The following is a 19,195-nucleotide window of genomic DNA, read 5'->3' as shown; positions in this document are numbered from 1 at the left end:
TATAATCCTCCTGATATAACTGACAGATCACCTTAAATGCTCTCACTATAAAATGTTCATTATATACTCTACTATGATGCTGATGATAAAATGCTCTGCTTTTAAAACTGATCACAAATTTTAACACTTGCTAAGAAGACTGTAAGTGCCACGTAAATGATTAAAAATAAAAAAAACAAGAATTGGAGGAAGACATTTTTATGTTTTTATAGTTTGTTCTGATGTTTTAAGTGTGGACTTCTAATGTTACCGTCGGCAGACACAACAATTTCCTATAAATGATTAAAATGTTTTGTATGTGTTGCAAGACACTGATTGCATGCTGCCCTATAATATTCGTTATAAGCTCTGCATATTGCTATCATATGACATGTTTGTTCTGTTATTAAGATTGAGTATATTCTCTATTATAGATGTTTTGCCATGTTTTGAAATAAAACGACCATTCCTCCGAATCCCTCCAAACCCTCACCCACCCCCAATAATTTTTTTTTTGGCCATGAAATATCCTCCAGTTGGCGCAGCCCAACGCTCTTTGCCTTAAAACCATTACTTGAATGCAAGCAATACAAACACTGTGCAAATCTGCAGATTTCTAGACTTCCGGCAACAAATGCACTCGCGCATAATAATGGCATTTTGCTGCACGCGATGATTTTTTTGAGGGAGGGAGGTTAAATTAACTCTTAACTCCGCTTCTTCTTGGAGTTTCACGTGGAGGTCAGTTCGTGTAAATCATTTATTTAGTGTGAGTTGTTTCGGGAAGATGGTATAAAAGTTCATGCAATGCTTGCTCGGTTTTCATGGGTACGTGCATGTCCCCTCCTTGCCTCCCCCCTTCTTCGTCTGACACATGTCTTGAAGATTCTTCAGGTACATTTGCCGCGCACGCACAGAGATTCTCTCTCTCTCTCACACACACACACGTGGATCTTGAGTGTCCCTCCCACCCTGGCCCTCTCCTGCTAGAGAGTACGAAGCACGCACCTCTATGACTCCGTCTCTCAGCATTCTCTACTCTTGTATTTTGAAACTAGAAACGGCCAGTTTCATCTAAAAAATCCAAAACATCTTGTTCTGGCGATGCACTTACTGTGTAGTGCCAATATCTCTTTGACACTCCACTAATATAAAAATCATCCATGACAAATGACCACGACAATGACGATTATTAGTAAGAGTATTTGCGCACCGTGTTTTTCCGTCCATCTTGTGAAAAAACGATACAAATTTTTCATTTTTTTTAAAGTTCAGTCACCAAAGGACTCGTTGGTGTGGCTGCAAACACTTTGGAAGAAGGTCAGTTGAAGACCCGCCCTTTGAGCGTCTTGAAGGCGCGAGCGGTGCCAAGTATTTGCGGCACTCGCTAAAGGCAAGGTATGCCAGAGAGCAAGGCGCACAGAAGAGAACGGTGCTTTGGAGCGAGAGCGGCGCCCGTGCATGTCCCTAAAAGGAAACGCTCCCGCTAGCGGCGTGCACGTGCTTGATAGGCGCCTCAGCAAAACACATACCATTTTTCTTTCGCTCACTCATTTTTATTGTGGGGAAAATACGCGGGAGTGTGTATGTACATGCATTTACGTTTGTATGTGTACACGAGCGCCTCTCTGCCTGCGTACACGCGCATGTGTATGAATGTGTGTGTGTGTGTGCGGGTGAGACCGCACGTTTATCAACCTTTATGTGTTCGTGCGTGCGTCCTGTGTGTGTGTGTGAATTCATAGTTGAATGTTTGAGTCAGAGGATGAATCAAAGGAAATCCTCTTTCTAAACTGAACATAGAGCAGATGGCAGACTGTCATGGCCAGTGCAAGAAAGACTGAACAAGCCGCTTTTAAAGAAGGTAAATACAGTGATATTTAATATCACAACTCGTAAGTCGATGTCATCGTCCGCGAGACATTAGGAGGTTGTCATGTAACACCAAGCATAAAGAGAACGTTACACCACGTTCGTAACAGTAGCCGGTATGCACTCTTATGCTTCAAAGTTTGTTTTTGTTTCTCCATTTGTTTTCGTCCTTCGGTTTGGCGGATACAAGGACTTTCCAACATTCCTCTATGTAGTTTTTTCTCTTATCTTTGGATCCACACAACATCTTCTTTATTAACTTTTCTGCAAACTTTGGTATCAGTCGTGCCGAACTACCGAGATTTTTCAAACAGGAATTCTCTCTCCTGGTGCTTGGTCGTCAATCTTTTCTAATACTCTCTGTCGTCGTGACCATCTAGTCTGTCGTCGTGACCATCTCAAGAGAAGTCATTTACGAATGGACAGGATAGATGACTCATCATGAAATTACGACCTACCAGCGCTGTCTGCCTGCTGCCTGTCTGTCCACAAATATATATCCAAATTCTTACACCATTCCATCCCTATTCGTTCTTTTTCCTTCCTTTATTCTTTTTCTCCCTCCGTTTTTCCATATTTTCCCTTCTTTTCTTCGTTCTTTCGCTTTTTCTTTCTCCTTATAAACATGCGCGCGTGCAAGCTTTTGCATATACGAGCCTGACGGTGATGAGAGAAATAGAATAGGGCGGGCCAGAACTTTGATTGTGTGAGCGAGCAATGAAGGTGTAAAATGTTACTGAGAGAGAGAAAGAGCTTGGGCACCAAAAATAAAATCTCTTGCCCGCGCGTGCTTGTGTGCGTGCGTGCGTGCAGGTACAGCGCACGAGAAAGAAGCGCCTCACACGCGCATCAACTTCCATATATGTGAAGACGATGTGAGAAGTGTACCCCAACAGCAATCGTGTCGTCTTGATGAGCAGACGGCGCGCAACACAACAATGTCTAACGGCAGAAAACTTGGGAGCAGCGGGGCGGAGTGCCGCTGACGCCCTCCATCTCCCTCTCTGGCACCCACACCATGATCGTACGCGGAACAGTAGCTGTCGGCATCAGCAGCAGACTGTGGGCTGTACCATCCTCCTCCTTCCCTCCTCCCTTCCTTGCCAAACTCCAACCATTCGGCCTCTTCCCCCTCTGCCTCCCACCTCACCCCTAACCGGGACGCCGCACTTTTCCTCCAGCACACCAATTCTCGTGGCGGTAAGCCGATCCAGTTCCAGACCCTAAACATGCCATATATGGTGTCGTGCGGTACCTGCAGGGCTGTGCTGCACTTCTTCCGTGTTGGGGCGAATTTCGAGACAGCCTGTGCGAAATGGCACGCTGAGAGTAGAGCTGTTATTCCGAGGCTAGCTCAGGAGGAGACCAGTCTCTTGACCTCCATCTTCTGTGCTTTTACACTTCAGTCTTCTGACGTCAGGGCTATTATTAGGGACTGGAACATACAACATTTTAAGGTTTATCATAACTCACGAGCAACATGTCAAGAGAAGCATTACCTGATTTTTTTTCCCAAATGGACCTTGTTTACAAGTGCGAGACCATGGGAGGAGAGACTATCCCATGACGGGAGTCTGTGTCTTGTTTTAAAAACTAGCGAGGACGACAATGATCCTTGGTAACTGGGATTTCACCGTGTATCAAATTGAGTTCTTTGGCTCACCAGCATCCCACAGCCCCACACTACGCGTGACAGTATAAGCACAGGGGCAACTGAGAAGAAGTGAGGAGAAAGAGAAGAGTCTTTATAAATATCGGCCTCGTGCCAAACTGGGAGTTTTCCCTGCACAGTGCCAGACCCATCGCAGGAAGCTGGGAGCTCAGTTGCTGAATATGGACTGAGCGCCTGGCCCCTTACGGTGGCCGCGGTATGCAAAGGTCTTGCGATTCGGCCGCCTGACAATAAGGTAACCAGCCAGCGAGACAGGTCACTCGGGCCACTAAACATGTCACACCGGAGGAAAAGTGCTCGACCCACCAACAAACTTCGCAGGACGGCGGACGCGTCCTCTGTCAGTTCCGACAGCGACGCAGATCAAGGAAAGGTAAGCCACAACGGTTTGTTTGTTTTTGTTTTATCTTGCTTTCTGTTATATGACGTCATCCAGTTTTCTAACCCTCGGTTACAAAAATCTCGACTGCCCAGCCCCAGGTGGAACTCGACCCCCAACCCCTTTCCCTCAAGAGTGAGTTGATGTAACACGTGCGTGTGACCCTGTGACCTTGTGACGCTGGACTGACCCGTTGTGCACGTGCCAAGAAATGTTTTGAGAAGGACACACAAAGTAAACTCGGTATTTTCCTTCCCTTCTCCCTCCAAGCCAAAAAAAAAAAAATTAAAAAAATATAAAAAAAATATATAAATATCACTGATTTTACAAAATACTTTTGAATTTCAGTATGAAGTGGTTAGACTGCACGGTGGCCTCTCACACTCATTTCAGTGTAACAGTACATATTTGATTGATATCTAAAAAACGAGTTTTTTAAACTGCGAAAAGAATTTGGCAATGTTGTCTGTAAACGACTTATATGCGCCTCTCTCTCGTCTCAATATTTTAAACACAAACACGTAAAACGAAGGTTTCAGTCAAATTAAAACGACCTTTACAGCGAGACAAGAAGTCGGACCGGGGTTGTAAAACGAGATTTTATTTATTAAATGTCGTCTTTTCTTTCTCGCTGCAGACTCTATCCTGTCCTAAAGTTTGTTTTCAGTAAATGGGTCTCATGATGTCTGTAAACTCGATTCTTTGGCAGTTTCCCAGGTCAAGCTGCTTGGTGCCAATTTAGCTCGGCACAGGTAAAACGGAGAAGAGCCAGAGTGTGGTTCTGTCATCAGATAGGCGTGCTTAGAGCTATGCACATCATTGGCTATCTGCTTTCATCTCTCAGTCTCATATTGCGTATTGTTGGGACTGCAGTTGAAAGGAGCTTGCCTCCATTATCCCCTCCCTCAACCCTCTCCGCTCACACCTGTCTTGCGCTTTTGCTTTTCTCACCTGAGTGACGCGCTTGTGTGAGTGAGAGAGAGTCAAAGGTGGTACAGATGATAATCCATATACGTATATACCCGCACGCGTTTATGTAGTAGATGCTTGCTGTAAAATTGTTTTGTGAATTACCTGAAAAGTTGTTGTTCTCTCCTTGCTCCGCATTGTCAACAAAAGTTTTTTTTTTACTGAAAATCCTCTCGTTAAGTTCTTTGTTTCTCTGTGATGTTGGTGCGGCGGGAATGTGATTCCAGTTCCAGTCTGTCGTGGATGGTGGGAAGAAGGGACATGCAGGTGCGACTCCTGTTAAAAGCATAATTGCTGGTGTGTCGCTCAGCGGATTTTTTATTTTATTTTTTAAAAATTAAATGGTTGAGTTTTCTGGATAAGAATGCTTTTGGTAAAAATACTTTTTTCTTAGTGTGCAGTGTGTTAGTGTGTCAGTAAAAAAGAAGACAATGGATATTTAAATATCCCCATTATTTGTAAAATTAAACTTGAAAAAGCAACCTTTAAAATAAAGTAATGAACGCGAGCGAGCGCGCGCGCACACACACAAAGCCTGATTTAGTTTCTTGTAGTCTTTTTCTTGTCTTACTTGCCTCACCCACCCTCCCAAAGTCACTCACTTACTGACCGAAATACAGACAGAAACACACATCGACGAGAACTTAGGTTTGCACCTGAACTATGCACTTTTCTTAATGTCTCAATAACCGCTTTCATTGGCTGATAATGGTTGTGCGTCTCGACTCGCCGTCACATGCCTCCGTGACCTCATCCCTAGCATCCGTGAGCACGTGCAGAGTTGGAGCGGAGAGGGGGTCGCAGCTTCGCCATTTCTCGCAGAGCGTCACGGACTTCATTTCAAGCCTCCGACCAAACCGAGGCTGCAGGAATGCAGTGCTTCAACATCGTGGCCTCCTTTGGCACCAACCTGAGTTTCTGGGCACTGCAGACATTACACGCGCACTGCTGTCTACTCGACCCATTAATGCGCATACGTTGCCCGATATGTCACTCTTTGCTCATGTGTTCATCTTTTTATTTTATTTTATTTTTTTTCGTTGTGTAGCTTTTTGTTACCTGATGCAGGTATACGAAAAGACGCTGCTTGATGGCAGCTGCACAGATCTTTTGTTTGATGCTTGTTTAAGGGTAATTATTTACAGCTCGGTCTTCTGATTCCATATCTGTCTGTGTATGTGTGTGTGTTTGCCCACGCGCGAGAGGTCACCGTACATTTCGTCCCAAGACCATGTCGCCCCACACCTGTCAAGTCGTCCCAGCCATGACCATATCGTCCTAAGTAAAATCAAATCATCCCATCACCGAAAGCTGACCACTTACAGAAACGACATGATCCAAGTTGATTATGCAAATCTCTCTCTCTCACACACACACAAATGCTAAAAATACTAGACAATGCTGAGAATACACAATTATTGTTTCCCCTGGTTGCTGCTGGCCCCTACTCATCCATGCTGATAAGAGTGCAACGAACTATAGTCCCTCTGAACAGTCGGCCTGGCTGACCGCCCATCGCGTTGAGAAACATCCCACACACGTGTTCAGGGGGTCACGAGCCCTTCTACACACGTGTAACGACTAGTTTACACCAGGTGCTAAATGTTCTCTTTTGTTGGCTGCGGTACGACTGGCGCTAATCTGTTGGCATCCTTTCACTTTGTTCACAAAGACCTATTGTATAATTATGGGTTTGGTGATGGACTAATAGGAGGAGACAGTTGCCTGGTAGGTACATCTACGTATTAATTTTGTAGTATATGTGTGTGTGTGTTATGATTAGAATTATGGATTGGGTGTTTGATAATTTTCCATAACCCTACTATGCAAAGGTAATCGAGGAATCCAGGTCAACAGTATCCTACAACTGACAGCAGGTAGATGTATGAAACATGATGCTGTGTATGGGGGCAAGTGTAACAAGAGTAGGGTGAAAATGGGTTTCAAAAGTTGCCTTACTCGCTTTACAGTGTTGCCATAGTGACTGTCTGTCTGTGAACTCACGAGTACAGCAACATCATGGGTGCGGTGTATCACAGGAGGAAGCCAGATGGATGATTGGTAGGGGTAGGAGAATGATGGTAGGGCATCTATTTTTATTACCCTTTATCTATCCGCTCCCTGTCCGTGTAAGAAAGGCACGTGATTCCCGGTATATCAACGAGTATGTTAAGTGTTAAGGGTCTCAAGGTGAAACAAATACAAAGCACGCTGACGGAGCTTGCTTTGATCGAGTGTTGTGGATGAGGATGTATGTCGTGAAACTGTCAAGGGTTCTCTCCAGGGCGCCATGTTAAGAAGCACCTATCCAGACATCCGTGGGTTCTTTTATTTCAACACAAAAACAAGTTACACCTATCTCTTGCAGGCTCTGTCTAACAGAGAGAGAGATTCAGGAAGTGAAAAAAATTAAACACACTCATTTCCATATCTCATATAGACCTCACTCTTAAACATGCAAAGTACCACTGGCTCCAGCAAAGTTCAACTTTCTAAGTATAATTGTTAGTTAACTCAAATGCACGCAATTAAAAGCTGCCAAAAAAGTTACATATCGCAATTACAAATCGCAAAAAAATATATAAATTCTTTCTTGGAATAAACAGTGGAAGCTGGAGGACAGAAAACGGCGAATGTGTACTCACGAGGTGACTGTAGTTGAATGTTTCACTCACGACACCGAGGACAGCTGCTGACGACGTCTGAAGATTTGACGCCGCCGCTAGGGAGTCGACGTCCAGACGCAAGTCTTTACGAGGTCAAAGCCTCGCTCTGGAGTCGACGTCCTTTGAACTCACAAATATTCCAAAGAACAGAAACGCCACCTCTAGGGGTGGAAGTAGCTGTCGCTGGTCTGTACGAATAAATGCCATCCCTGGGGATAAGCGATCTTGGCACGTGAACAATTGTCAACGCCGTCTCTCTGGACCACCGGTCCTTCTACACAGCCGACGAGACTTGAGACTCTGCTGCAGCTCTCGTCTCAGACTCTACAAATTAACAGCCGAACCTATTTAACAATTTTACAATAAATTAACAGGTGTCCTTTAAAAAAAAATCACAGTTTTTAAAAACTAATAAAATCGAGCAAGATATCAAAAAGTCACCAATAATAAATAATGACAAGATATTATTACCGAACCTTGCTGAGAAGGAAGAGCTCCACAAGTAGCACGACTACCGTATGTCGACAGAAAGTGAAGAGCTGACTGACGTTTTTTCTTAAAAAGATTTCACATGCAGACTTTAAGAATCACTCATTCAGCACGTGACGCTTGACCTGTCCGCAACATGCGGGGTGACGCAGCTTTTGTGATGTCACGTGTCCGTGACAAAAGGAAGTGCGATCTGTTGGGTAGTAGGGTCGCAGTTTCAGGTCACAAGCCTGTGCCAGACGATTTCGGGTTATGCTGTGATAAACATTTTGTCCATCTCGAGACTAACTGTGAAGTCTCACTAAATTGTTGATGTGTTGTCAGACAAAAAGCTCCGACATTATTATTCAAACTCACAAACACGCTGTCTTTATCACTCATCCGCTAAAACCCATGCATATAAAAGGCATTTATTATTAAAAAAAAAAAGAATAGCAAAAGGACAAACACTAATCCATGATTTTGTTTTGTGGTAGATGTTTGCAGACGATTGTCGACCGACGCTGCTGGTAGACGGAGGCGAGATAGGAGCTAGCACCTCCCCTCCTCAAGTGGAAATCCCTCCGGACCTGTGGCAAGACTTTGAAGCGCTGTTGGCAGCCACCAACCTTGATGCAGCCTCTCTAATGCGAAGACTAATTCAGCAGTATGGCAGGTGAGATTGGCTGGGAATAAAACTACTTTCCTATGGGATTTGTTTGTCTCGGATTAAAAAAAACAAACAAACGAAAAGTTTAAATATACTACATAGGATAATTTCAAAGCAAATCACGTTTGAAGAATGCGAAACGCTATGTTGCAGAAGTTCGATACCAGTGGAATGTGAAATGCAGGAAGATGAGTGCGGGGTCGATACCTGCCCCGACGACGGCATGGAAGACGTTACCTATCCCCCATCATGTTCTTCTCCAGTAGATGAGGTGCTGGACCTCAGCAGCAGCGGTAGCAGAGTATCCAGGATCTCCCCTCCACACCAAAGCTTGAAGTCTTTTTTTGACAGCTCTGCTGCCGACTTCGATGTTGACAAACCACTGGATTTGACGCTCGGTAAAAGAAAAGGGACTTCGTTATGCGTAAGCCTCGGGGAGAAGAAGGACCACGTGACGCGAGTGCTGGACGCTCACAACTTCCCGTCTGACGTCGTCACGCTGCTGACGTCGCCGCCGTCCAAACTGTCACGTCCAGGTTTGCTGTTTCCTTCTCCGAGGACGTCGGTCCTTCCGGCGAGACATTCTTCTCCTACCCACACCTCGGGCCGCTTGTCGCCGGCCCACTCGAGCAACCGCTGCACCTCGTCTCATGCCACCAGCCATTTGTTTGCCCACACAATCGTCAGCAGTCAGAAGTACGGCTCTGAAGAATCAGCGAAAGGTTCCTCTGATGACACTCTGGTCTCTAGATATTCACCAGGAAACGACTTCAGCTCTGAAGCTACTCACAGAATCTCGCAGATACCGCATGCTGCTTCCGCCCTCGGCCAGGTCTCCAAACACAATGAACTTCAGGCCGCGGCTGTCCACAGCGGTGACGCACACGGCCACGCCGTCTTACCAATGGCTTTGCATCTGCTTTCAGCGCCCAGCAGCGCGGGACGTCACGAAGTGTGCCAGCGTGCGTGCACCAGTTCCTCGGGTGCGAGGGCAATGCAGCTGCCTACTGTCACATCCGTGGACTTTCAGGTCGACGCCAGCCGAGGTGACGGCACTCTGCCCAACGGGTGCAGCGGTCTAGGGTCGCTGATTGCAACCCAGTCACAGCCCCAGGTACAGCACGGCACAGCCACTCCCATCACTCTGTCGGCCTCGACGGTCTACCTGGATGCTGTCAGCAGTGGACTGGTTGCCACGGCGACAGCATCACCAAGTGTGTGTGTGAACATCCCATTTATGACAGCCACTTCTGCTGATGGTGTCGTTGCTATCCCGCTCTTGCAGGCCCGGCCAGAGGTGCACTCTACACCCGGCCAGCCTCAGATACCAAGCACAGCCACTACGCCAATTACCTCTTCTGGGCAAACTTTAACTTTTGCAAACTCCACCCCGATCTCGGCACCTTCCAGGTCCTCAAAACCTAAGCTGGGGAGGCCTCGTGGACCTTACGCGAAGCCCCAAAAAGTCGTGCCCAAGGACATGAAGCTGGTGACAGAGAACTCTCTCTTCCCTGGCGTGTACACCAGCATTCTTAAATTACCGTGGAGCAAACGATCTCGAGGGAAATCGACAAAGATAAAAGACACCGACACCACTGCTGCTGCAACTGTGTCTCCAGCAACCTCTGCCCCCGTATCCACGGCAACGCCAGACGCGCAGACTCCTGTGTCGCCCACGAACGCGCCACCAGTAATCATCGGGGGAAACCCCCCACAGGATTCCGCGTCCATGGCCACAGCGTATCTGTCCATGTCTGTTGTGGTACCCGAACAGCTCCAGCCAGCGTCATCTTCTCAATCCGTCATGATGGTGTACCCGAACGTGGCTATGTCTCCCTTAGGCAAGCTTGGCAGACGGCGAGGCAGGCCACCGAAGCTACCAGTCTTGTCTCACCTTCTTACGGAGAAAAATGTTAGAAGAAACGAACCACCCCACAAAACCCCTCCCCTAGAACAGGAAAACGTAGCATCGCCAATAGACAGTGTACACAGGCAGGTTTCAGCCGCAATTTCTTCTTCGGGTACAACGCCTGTGCCAGACGATGAAGGTATAGCCGATATGGACGAAATGAAGGGAGACAATGCAGCCCCAAAGACAGCTTCTTGCCTTGGAACTGAAAGCGAAAGTAGGCGGCTCCCCGAGGAGGCCAGTTTGGAGACACGTTTCAACATCCTGGCCAATCAGCTGGGCCTAGAGATCGGCAGCGCCTACCACGCCAACCTAGTGTACGCCACTCCGTCGGCGCATCAGGCCGTCAACTCTGCCCTGTACAAAGAGATGCTCATGTCATCGCAGTCGCTTGTGGAGGTCAAGCCCCGCCGGCGGCAGCTCAACGACCTCATCAAACCCACTGATGACGTCGTCTTCACGTCTTTTCGCATACGACCTCGGGGTTCAGGACGGGGAGCCAAGGCCAAGCGCATCCGGAGGCGTAAAAGAGGGGAATACAGTTATGATGGTGGGTCCGAGGCACTAGACCTGCCCACGAACCTTGTAGAAAGCGGGGATTACAAAATGGGCCGCAGTACCTGCAGTTCCGAGAAAGGTGGGGCATCTGACTCTCCACCCCCGCCGCCGGTGACGTCAGCCGTCATCGCAGAGCCTGTTCCGGGGGCAGGTAACATGTCGCAGAGGCTATACCAGGACCTCTACCGCTGCCAGCGCTGCGACGAGATGCTGCCGGTGGATGATTCTGTGCAGCACGCATGCTGCTCGCCGGCCTCGCCTGTGACACGGAAATGTGACAGATGCGGTGGACCACTTCTTCTGCAGGGCCGGCACAGAGGAGGCCCAGACGAAGATGTGGGAGAGGTGGTCCTGTGCGACAAGTGCCTGCCGGACGATAGAACCTCCCCGGAACACCTGCTTCCTTCACCTACTCCAGCTCTTGCACAAACCGTGACGAAGGCGCAACATCAGCAGCAGCCGAGCATGACTGACGCCTTCTCGTGCCAGCCGTGCGACATGCAGTTCGCCACCATCGCCGATTACATCGAGCACCGGCGCAGCGCGCACCTGGAGAAGCTGTGCCGCCAGACACGCAAGACGCATTCCCTCAAAACCCTGGCCTGCCCAGCCCATACGTGTCCTCGCCTCTTTCACACGCAGGCCGAGCTGGCCCGCCACGTGCACGACGAGCACGAGCATGAGCATGACCTCGTCCTCCAGGACGGTGTGCAGGTCTCGGAGGTCAAGGATGAACCTGGCAAAAGTCCGCTCGTCTCTGACCTCGCCCAGCAACGAGCGACCACAGCTGCGCCAGAGAACGACTACGGGTGCTTCCCTCCGGACACCAAGGAATTTTTGCAACGGCCAGACGGAGCTGCCGGCTTCGCGTGCACCCAGGAAGGATGTGACGCTAGCTACGACAGCCCACTGGAGGTGCTGGAGCACGTGCAGGCTGCCCACCAAGGCGTGCGCCGCTGGCAGTGCCCCTGGGCCGGGTGCGTGCGCCAGTTCGGAGCGGAGCGCCACCTGCGGGTGCATCTTTTAATCCACAAGGACGAGAAGCCTCTGAAGTGCGACTTCTGCGACTACCGCTGTCGCCAGCGCAACGCTCTTAACTGGCACATGCGCAAGCATCCGGAAGCGGCCGGCCACTACCGGAAGTTCTCCAATTTGACCCTTGACATTTAACCCACATCTCACATCTTGTGCGCGCTGACAAAGAGATACAGGTTGGACTGGTCGTACAGAATCTGCTGACTATCGCCCAAAACAGGGCAAGACTGGTGGTCATCGTCAGCTGCCATGTCCATCCACGTGTTCCCCCCAACAGGGAGAGTGACTGAGATAAAAACTGATCGGTGCGTGTGACAATGTGGTTACAATGACATTTGATATGCACTTGTGATAATACGCGCAAATATTGATAATTAATGTAAAATACTCTAAATTAACACAACTGAGAAATATGTTGTCACCATTGTTAGATAGAAGTGCTCTGGCAGATATCAGCCAAAGGTCACAGTTGACTTCCTGGATTCTGTTCAGGAGGTTTATCTAACAGCTGCTCTCATTATGTATCGAAGACAGAAGTCCGATACTTGCTAGTTACAGACACACACAATGGAGAAATCGTGACAGCTTATCAATGACAGGATGTCCAGCTGTTGGTACGTTCGTGTGTCTCACCCTGTCTAACTTGACGAGAAGAACAAATTGTTTTAAACTAAGCTTCACTGTAATTACAGTAATCTCTCCAGTAGAAATTGTGAAACTTCACAATTTAAGATAAAACATCAACAGTGTTTACAATTAAATGCAGCATTCTTATCACCTAGATTGATTTTTTTTTTTTTTTTACACCAGTCAAAAGATTTTATAACTTTGATTTTGCGAACACTGGTTCCCGAAAGAGTTTATTTTAAAAGAATTGAGATTATTAGTAGACGGTTCGTGAAAGGTGCTGAACTCAACGAACTGTGTGTACCTGTTATTCTGCGGAGGTGGGGCATGATGTGGGCTGTGGGGGTGGGTGGGTTGGCGGTGCATGCGCGTGTTCATATCTGCTTGTGTTTTGCTCGTGCGCGTGTGAGTGTGCTGGCAAGTACATACGCATCTGTGTTGTGATGGGCAGAAGGTGAGAATCGAGTAAAGAATTTGGTGCTGAGGTGGATGTATAATGAAAATTTGTTTGAAAAACGACAAAAGTAAAGTATATATATATCTATTTCCATCATTTAAAGAAATCAATCTGTGTGCACGACCTCTCAAAACTATTCTTGCTAAACAGAGGTGAGCTGCCGAAGAACATAAGAAACCTTCTGTCAGTTATTTGTAATAAAATATTTGTATTAAGCTAACTCTGTGAACGGTGTGGTTTGTTCGCAATGTATGTGCTGTGTCGAGTGCATTTAACTTATTAGGAATACTAATTCCTCATTTTGTATGAAGTATAGTTTGGATTATTTGCCGAAGCTTTCCTAAGTAAGCATTCCTCCCAGGGACCGTTGGTTCGTGAAAACATGGACGATGGTAGACCACTTCCAGCTTGATGTCCACTGTTCACATGTGTAGCTTTCCTAAACCATGTTGGCTCCTACAACAAACAAATGATCGTCAACATTGTAGTGTACCTCAGTGTGCAGTTCAAATACTCAACATTATCTTTCTATGGATTTCCAAGGAATGAGAAACGAATAAGCTTTGGCTTGTAACAATTCGTTTGGACAAGTTAGTTTATTATAAAGGTCCATGCATACCTTTGCGTGTTACATATGTGTAAAGTGGATTCCATTACGTCCATTACGAGGAGGTTTACGAGTACTAAATATTCATTATTATTATTTCACTGCAAACCACAAACAGACAATTGTTCTTTGGGAAAAAATGGTTTTGTTACTATATACTCTTTTATGAACTTTCTAATTATAAACAAATACTTTACAGATTAGCTAACTCCAATGAAAAGAAAACGTACACCACCACTAACTTCAAGTTTGTATGGAATTCCACTTTTTGTATACGATCTGTATCACCGAGATGCCAACCACTGTTGTAGGGATTTGGTGCAAATGTTAAAAAGAAAAAAAGAGAAAGAAACTCAATACACATGCATAAAGAAACAAGAGAAGGAGCAAAGTATATTTTCCGCTCACCTAACTACGAAAAGGCGGAGTGTGGTGACTCAGAGGATAGTCAGTGCCAGGAAGGGAGTGTACACGTTGCGAAACTGTTACCATACTGTGGCGAAATAACGGCTTGACCAGATATTACGGTTGAAAATGTAAAAAGATGGGTTTAGTCCGGTTTAGTCCCATTCATGGTTTAATCTCGCCAAAAGTAACAGCGGAGAACTTCGCAAGAATTTTGTTGGTCTCAGCAGACGGTCCTCAGTCCACCTATACACGTCCGTGCTCGTACTTTTGTCATCCAGTTCTTCTTACCTTCAACATCTAAACTGTACAGTAGCATGTTTGCTTGTTTGGGTATACGGTCTATGTCACGAGCGTAAAACGGGGCCAAAATTTAATAGTTTTTATGCAGATGTTAATCCAAAATGGGTAGCGGCCGAGTTCTCCATGCACCATATCTGACAATGTGCAGACTGGAAGATTAAAAAACTTTTTACAAGCGATAAGGTGCACTTTTTTTTAGACTGGTCTATCGTTCTGTATAAGCTCCCATATAAAAGCACAGGATTGGCTGCTGTGAAGTCAAATAATTTTTAAAAAAGTTTGTCTTGTCATATTATTTATCTTTTTCAATGCTTTTACTATATCTACTGCAGCTCTCTCTCTCTCTCTCTCTCTCTCTTATTTTAAGAATATACTCAAAGCGAAACCTGTTCTCATCTATTATCTGGCATCCGGCGTGTACTTAACCACCGAAGACTCCACCATTGACATGATAACATCACCCCCGTGACTTACAGTTACATACTTCTTCAGGGCACTGCTCCAGCTATTAGACATAAAGCGGTTGATCCCCTTTACCCGATATACCGAGGGTCACGTGCCTTTGTTACATAAGACGGAGCGCGAGAAGATAAGTAACACAAGGCAATGATTCATTACTCACAAACTGTTCTTACTACAACACTACTATATTACAAACAGTTAAACATGAACGTCCGCTCCCTAACCTTAACCTAAATACCTGTTCCTACAATCTAAATATCTTTAAGAAGCTTACATCCTCCCTCCAGTTCACCTCTCGGTTCCCCCTCAACGATTGTGACTTCCGCAGACTCATCAGTCCAAGCAGTGCACATGATATGGCTATATATGGCTATATATGTAGTCAGCCTTTTATGGCTAAACCCCACCCCGCCATCTTATCATTACCAGCAGATTTGAAATGGTCTGTCAATAAGAAAGATAATGAACGAATACTATTTTCCTTTAAATAAAAATTAGCCCTTAGTCCTTCGAGCCTAGGTCAGATAACAATCAAAACTAAATGTTCTAACATTTTTAAAAATATATAAAGCAATGTTCTTAAACACTGCCAGAATTGCCTTTTGGTAATCGCTGTCTGCAGGGATACAAGTCCAAGGGCCAGACAAATTTGGACCAGGTCTTTGAAAGTTTTTTAGTGTCAAACGTCATGGGGCCGTCTGTTGCAATCCTTCTTTGTGTACTGACATCAGTGAGTTAATTTGTTTGTATTTATATTATACATGATCTTATTGTAATCATGTCACCATGACTGTGAAAATAACCAAAGAACTCACCACGGTATTTACAGTAATCACTGAGTTTAACCTTTGCCTGCACTCGAAGACACTTTATACTAACATATGTGTATCTAAATGCAGAGCAGGCTTCTATCCAGACATGTCACACAGGACTTTCAGATTACATGACAGCTGAGAATATATAGCAAAAATAATGGTACAGAAAAATTTCTCTATTAAGACTCGCTAAATCCACAAAAACCAAGTCATGCCTGAGGGATCGTAGCAAGAAAGTCGACCAGTCTGCTCTCATTCCACGAACCATGACTTCAAGCAGCTGTAAATTCAAGTTCATTTTTTAAAATGTTGAAATAAAGCTCTTAAACAAGTATCATAATGCTTTTATTTATTTTCGCTTTTGTTCGGTCATGCATGCTTATTCCCCAATTGCTGAGATTGACTGAAGATTTATTGGGGAACTCTCCAGGTAAGAGCAATCGATCACTACACGAACTTTAAAACTATAGAATAATGACAACAAAAAGGTTTTGAAAAAGTGAATTGAGAGAAAAAAACTTGTTTATACGCCATTGTGAGATTTGTTTTCTGAATGTGTATTGCCAAGCGGCCATCATCAGTAAGATGGTGGCTCTGCTGGTAATATTTGACGGTAATCATGTCATCGGTGATCGATTTGTCTTTTTGGTCTGGATTGATTAGGCTTTCGCTGTTAGAGTGATGTATACTTATGTGGGACGATATACTTATGGTGGGGTCAAATCGACTCAGGTGGATTGTAGATATGACGAGCGATATGGTTTGGGTTCAAATGACCATTGACCAAACACAAAAAAAGTCTTTAAAATGTACTTATTTTACTTTATGTCAGCAGAAGCCGTAAAAGGCCAAAGGGTCAGCCAGAATTAGTCTACAAACTCATGCAAACGATTGAGATGAAAAATGTCTGTAACTGTTTCCTTAGGCTAACGGGCTTTTCCTATATTTTCACCGCTATCATACAACCACTCAGAACCCGGACGTCCATGAAAATCAGGACCCTGATATCTACTATCATGTGACTTCTGTGAGTATGCAGAAAGGTTAGAAGCCCAGATGAAATTCCGGATATATATATATATATTGAAAATGCTGGCTATGGGCCTGCAGATATCATAAAATTCATGTTTAGAGGAGTATGGAATCTCTTTCTTTGATTCTGAATAAAATTAAACGCTTAATGTTCTTGTCCAAGAAAGCTTGGACGCTGTGTTTTGATGTCTTTCATCTCTAAATGAACTTTCTTTCTTTTCTTAATTCCTTCTTCTTTTTTCTTTTCTTTGTGTGCATACCGATATTTAAGAAAAAGCCACAGCTGAGACTCACCAGACACGGTTTTGGTAGTTGAAGCCAAGTCTAGCTAGTTGGCACCCTATTCTGTCCTAACATCTTTGCCGTCATACTCTTACCCTGATTCCGAATTATTTTAGGCATTAGGAATTTGGCATATTTACAAAGAATAACGAAAGTGTATTCCATCGGAATGTTCATCACATATTTTGGAGGAGAGATAAATGATGTTTAATGAAGTCCTTTAAAAATATGTGAAGTCATTTTACAGGCTAAATTCTAAGCACTGCGAGGTGTGATACAACTTGCTGAAGCCAAGATGCGGCCATTTTACCACTCCTAATATCGTATAAACTTACTGTCAGGTTATTTAAACAGAAGCTTAGTTTTGAAATCAGCAAGCTCAAGCAGTTAAGAGAAGTTAAAGCAGAGCCAGTGAAGATCTGTGTATTAGCTTCATATAGAATCTGATGCTTGCTGCAGGTAGGTGATTTGGTGATTGCAGTCAACAGCCAGGCACATCCACCCGAATGTTATGTCATAGATGTGACCACATGGTCACACCTACTGGACAATCGTTCCACTTTCACCAGAATCAAGGCAAGTATCCGCGACTGACCAATTACAGTAAGACGGACAGTACAACACTTTAATTTAAAAAAAATTTAATAAAAACTCCTATACAGACTGAGTAGCTCTGCATTGTAAGGTATAATCATGATGTAAAACCTTTGTCGTGTTCCATTTTATAACCTTCCATTGTTTCAAAGTTGGTATCTTATGATTTCTTCAGTGCCTATGACCTTATCATTTTATGCGTGTGTGCGTTCAAGTGAGTGTGCGTGAGTCTGTCAGTCTGTCTGAAGTATACCGAAAGCCTCTGTCTCCAGCTGCCTCGTTTTACTTATAGCAGAGACCGCACATAAACTATATATACTGCCCTTGGTTAATACTCTGAAAGTTAATAAATCTCGGAGAAGGTGCCATAAATTGGAGTCATAGTTATTAAGCGATGGTAAGTAGCTGCCTTTGGAAAATAGAAAAATAGGGAAATGGTATTGTCTCCTGTGTCATGTAGCGGTGTCCCGGCATTTTGCAACCGCTTCACGACTGCGGACCCAGGGGTAAAAGCCCCACATGCGGGATCTGGACACCACTTCCTAACTCAAGAAACAAAACATAATTGCTTTGTGCAATTTTCCCCATACTGACCTGGAATCACCCTCGCTTCATAATTACGGCGCGAATGGGGTGGGGGGGGGTGTGTACCTGCAACTGGAAAACGTCTCCTTCCCATAAACTGATTGATGCCTCATTGATCATGGAAAGTAAACGAAGGATAAGGTTAAGCTTCCCCTTCTGTACCATAGACACAGTCAACCACTTACACTGCCCATGATCCAACCACGATGTAGAACCCTTTACCTTTCCGTGTATTTCGGTTACCCTTTTATTCAGAATTCATGGTTCCTAGTACGTTCTGCCTCTTTCTGAAAGAAAACTCTCTGCAGGCTCAACTCGAGACCCTGATCAGCAGCCACGAGTCCAAAAGGTATCCACTCACCCATGACGACCTGCAAACGTATTTCAAGGCCGAACAAGGCTTCTCTGAGTGCCGAGGTCATAATTTATATCTCCTCGACTACACCCCTTCGCTGTGATTGCAGCCCGCACCTTGACAATCGCTACAGATGACACCTATGAAGAACAGACCTTTTGCAGTTAAAGCCTCGCGTCATTTTTTTTTCTTTTTTTCTTTTTTTTTTTTTTGCGAGATGCAGAGAAGGTAATTAAAGAGATTATGACAGAAGAATTCTGTTCGTGTTTTGCGAATAAAAGTTGGAGACTGCTTTTGTATTTCGTGTAATCAGGGTTCGCTAAAACTTAGATTCATCGCTGGTTGTCCTTGTCCGAAGAAGACGAGGATTTGTGTGACTCACTTGAGTTTAAAGTGGCTTCTCGAAGTCTCAGTGTTGAAGCACAGAGTCTGGCACAGATGGGAAACTGAAACTCTGTTGTCGTGATATGACTGTTGGATGCACTCTGTGACGC

General features: G+C 45.2%; 2 protein-coding genes across 2 annotated transcripts; both read left to right on the top strand.

Moving 5' to 3' along the window:
* Window positions 1-2,551: 2,551 nt before the first annotated feature.
* LOC112557733 lies at window positions 2,552-13,481 on the top strand. The gene is made up of 3 exons (XM_025227741.1): window positions 2,552-3,896; window positions 8,503-8,681; window positions 8,829-13,481. Exons 1-3 carry the CDS (start codon window positions 3,798-3,800, stop codon window positions 12,310-12,312), a joined length of 3,762 nt encoding a protein of 1,253 aa, XP_025083526.1. The 5' UTR covers window positions 2,552-3,797; the 3' UTR covers window positions 12,313-13,481.
* A 2,139-nt stretch (window positions 13,482-15,620) lies between these two features.
* On the top strand, window positions 15,621-18,934 carry LOC112557261. The gene is made up of 4 exons (XM_025227008.1): window positions 15,621-15,768; window positions 16,779-16,880; window positions 17,627-17,743; window positions 18,655-18,934. The coding sequence occupies exons 1-4, from the start codon at window positions 15,727-15,729 to the stop codon at window positions 18,802-18,804; spliced, it is 411 nt and encodes a 136-aa protein (XP_025082793.1). The 5' UTR covers window positions 15,621-15,726; the 3' UTR covers window positions 18,805-18,934.
* Window positions 18,935-19,195: the final 261 nt, after the last annotated feature.

Source organism: Pomacea canaliculata, linkage group LG2 (genome assembly GCF_003073045.1).
Source record: "Pomacea canaliculata isolate SZHN2017 linkage group LG2, ASM307304v1, whole genome shotgun sequence".
Classification (NCBI taxonomy): Eukaryota; Metazoa; Mollusca; class Gastropoda; order Architaenioglossa; family Ampullariidae; genus Pomacea; species Pomacea canaliculata.
Note: the sequence above shows the minus strand (reverse complement) of the source record. Positions and strands in the feature narration are given on the sequence as shown.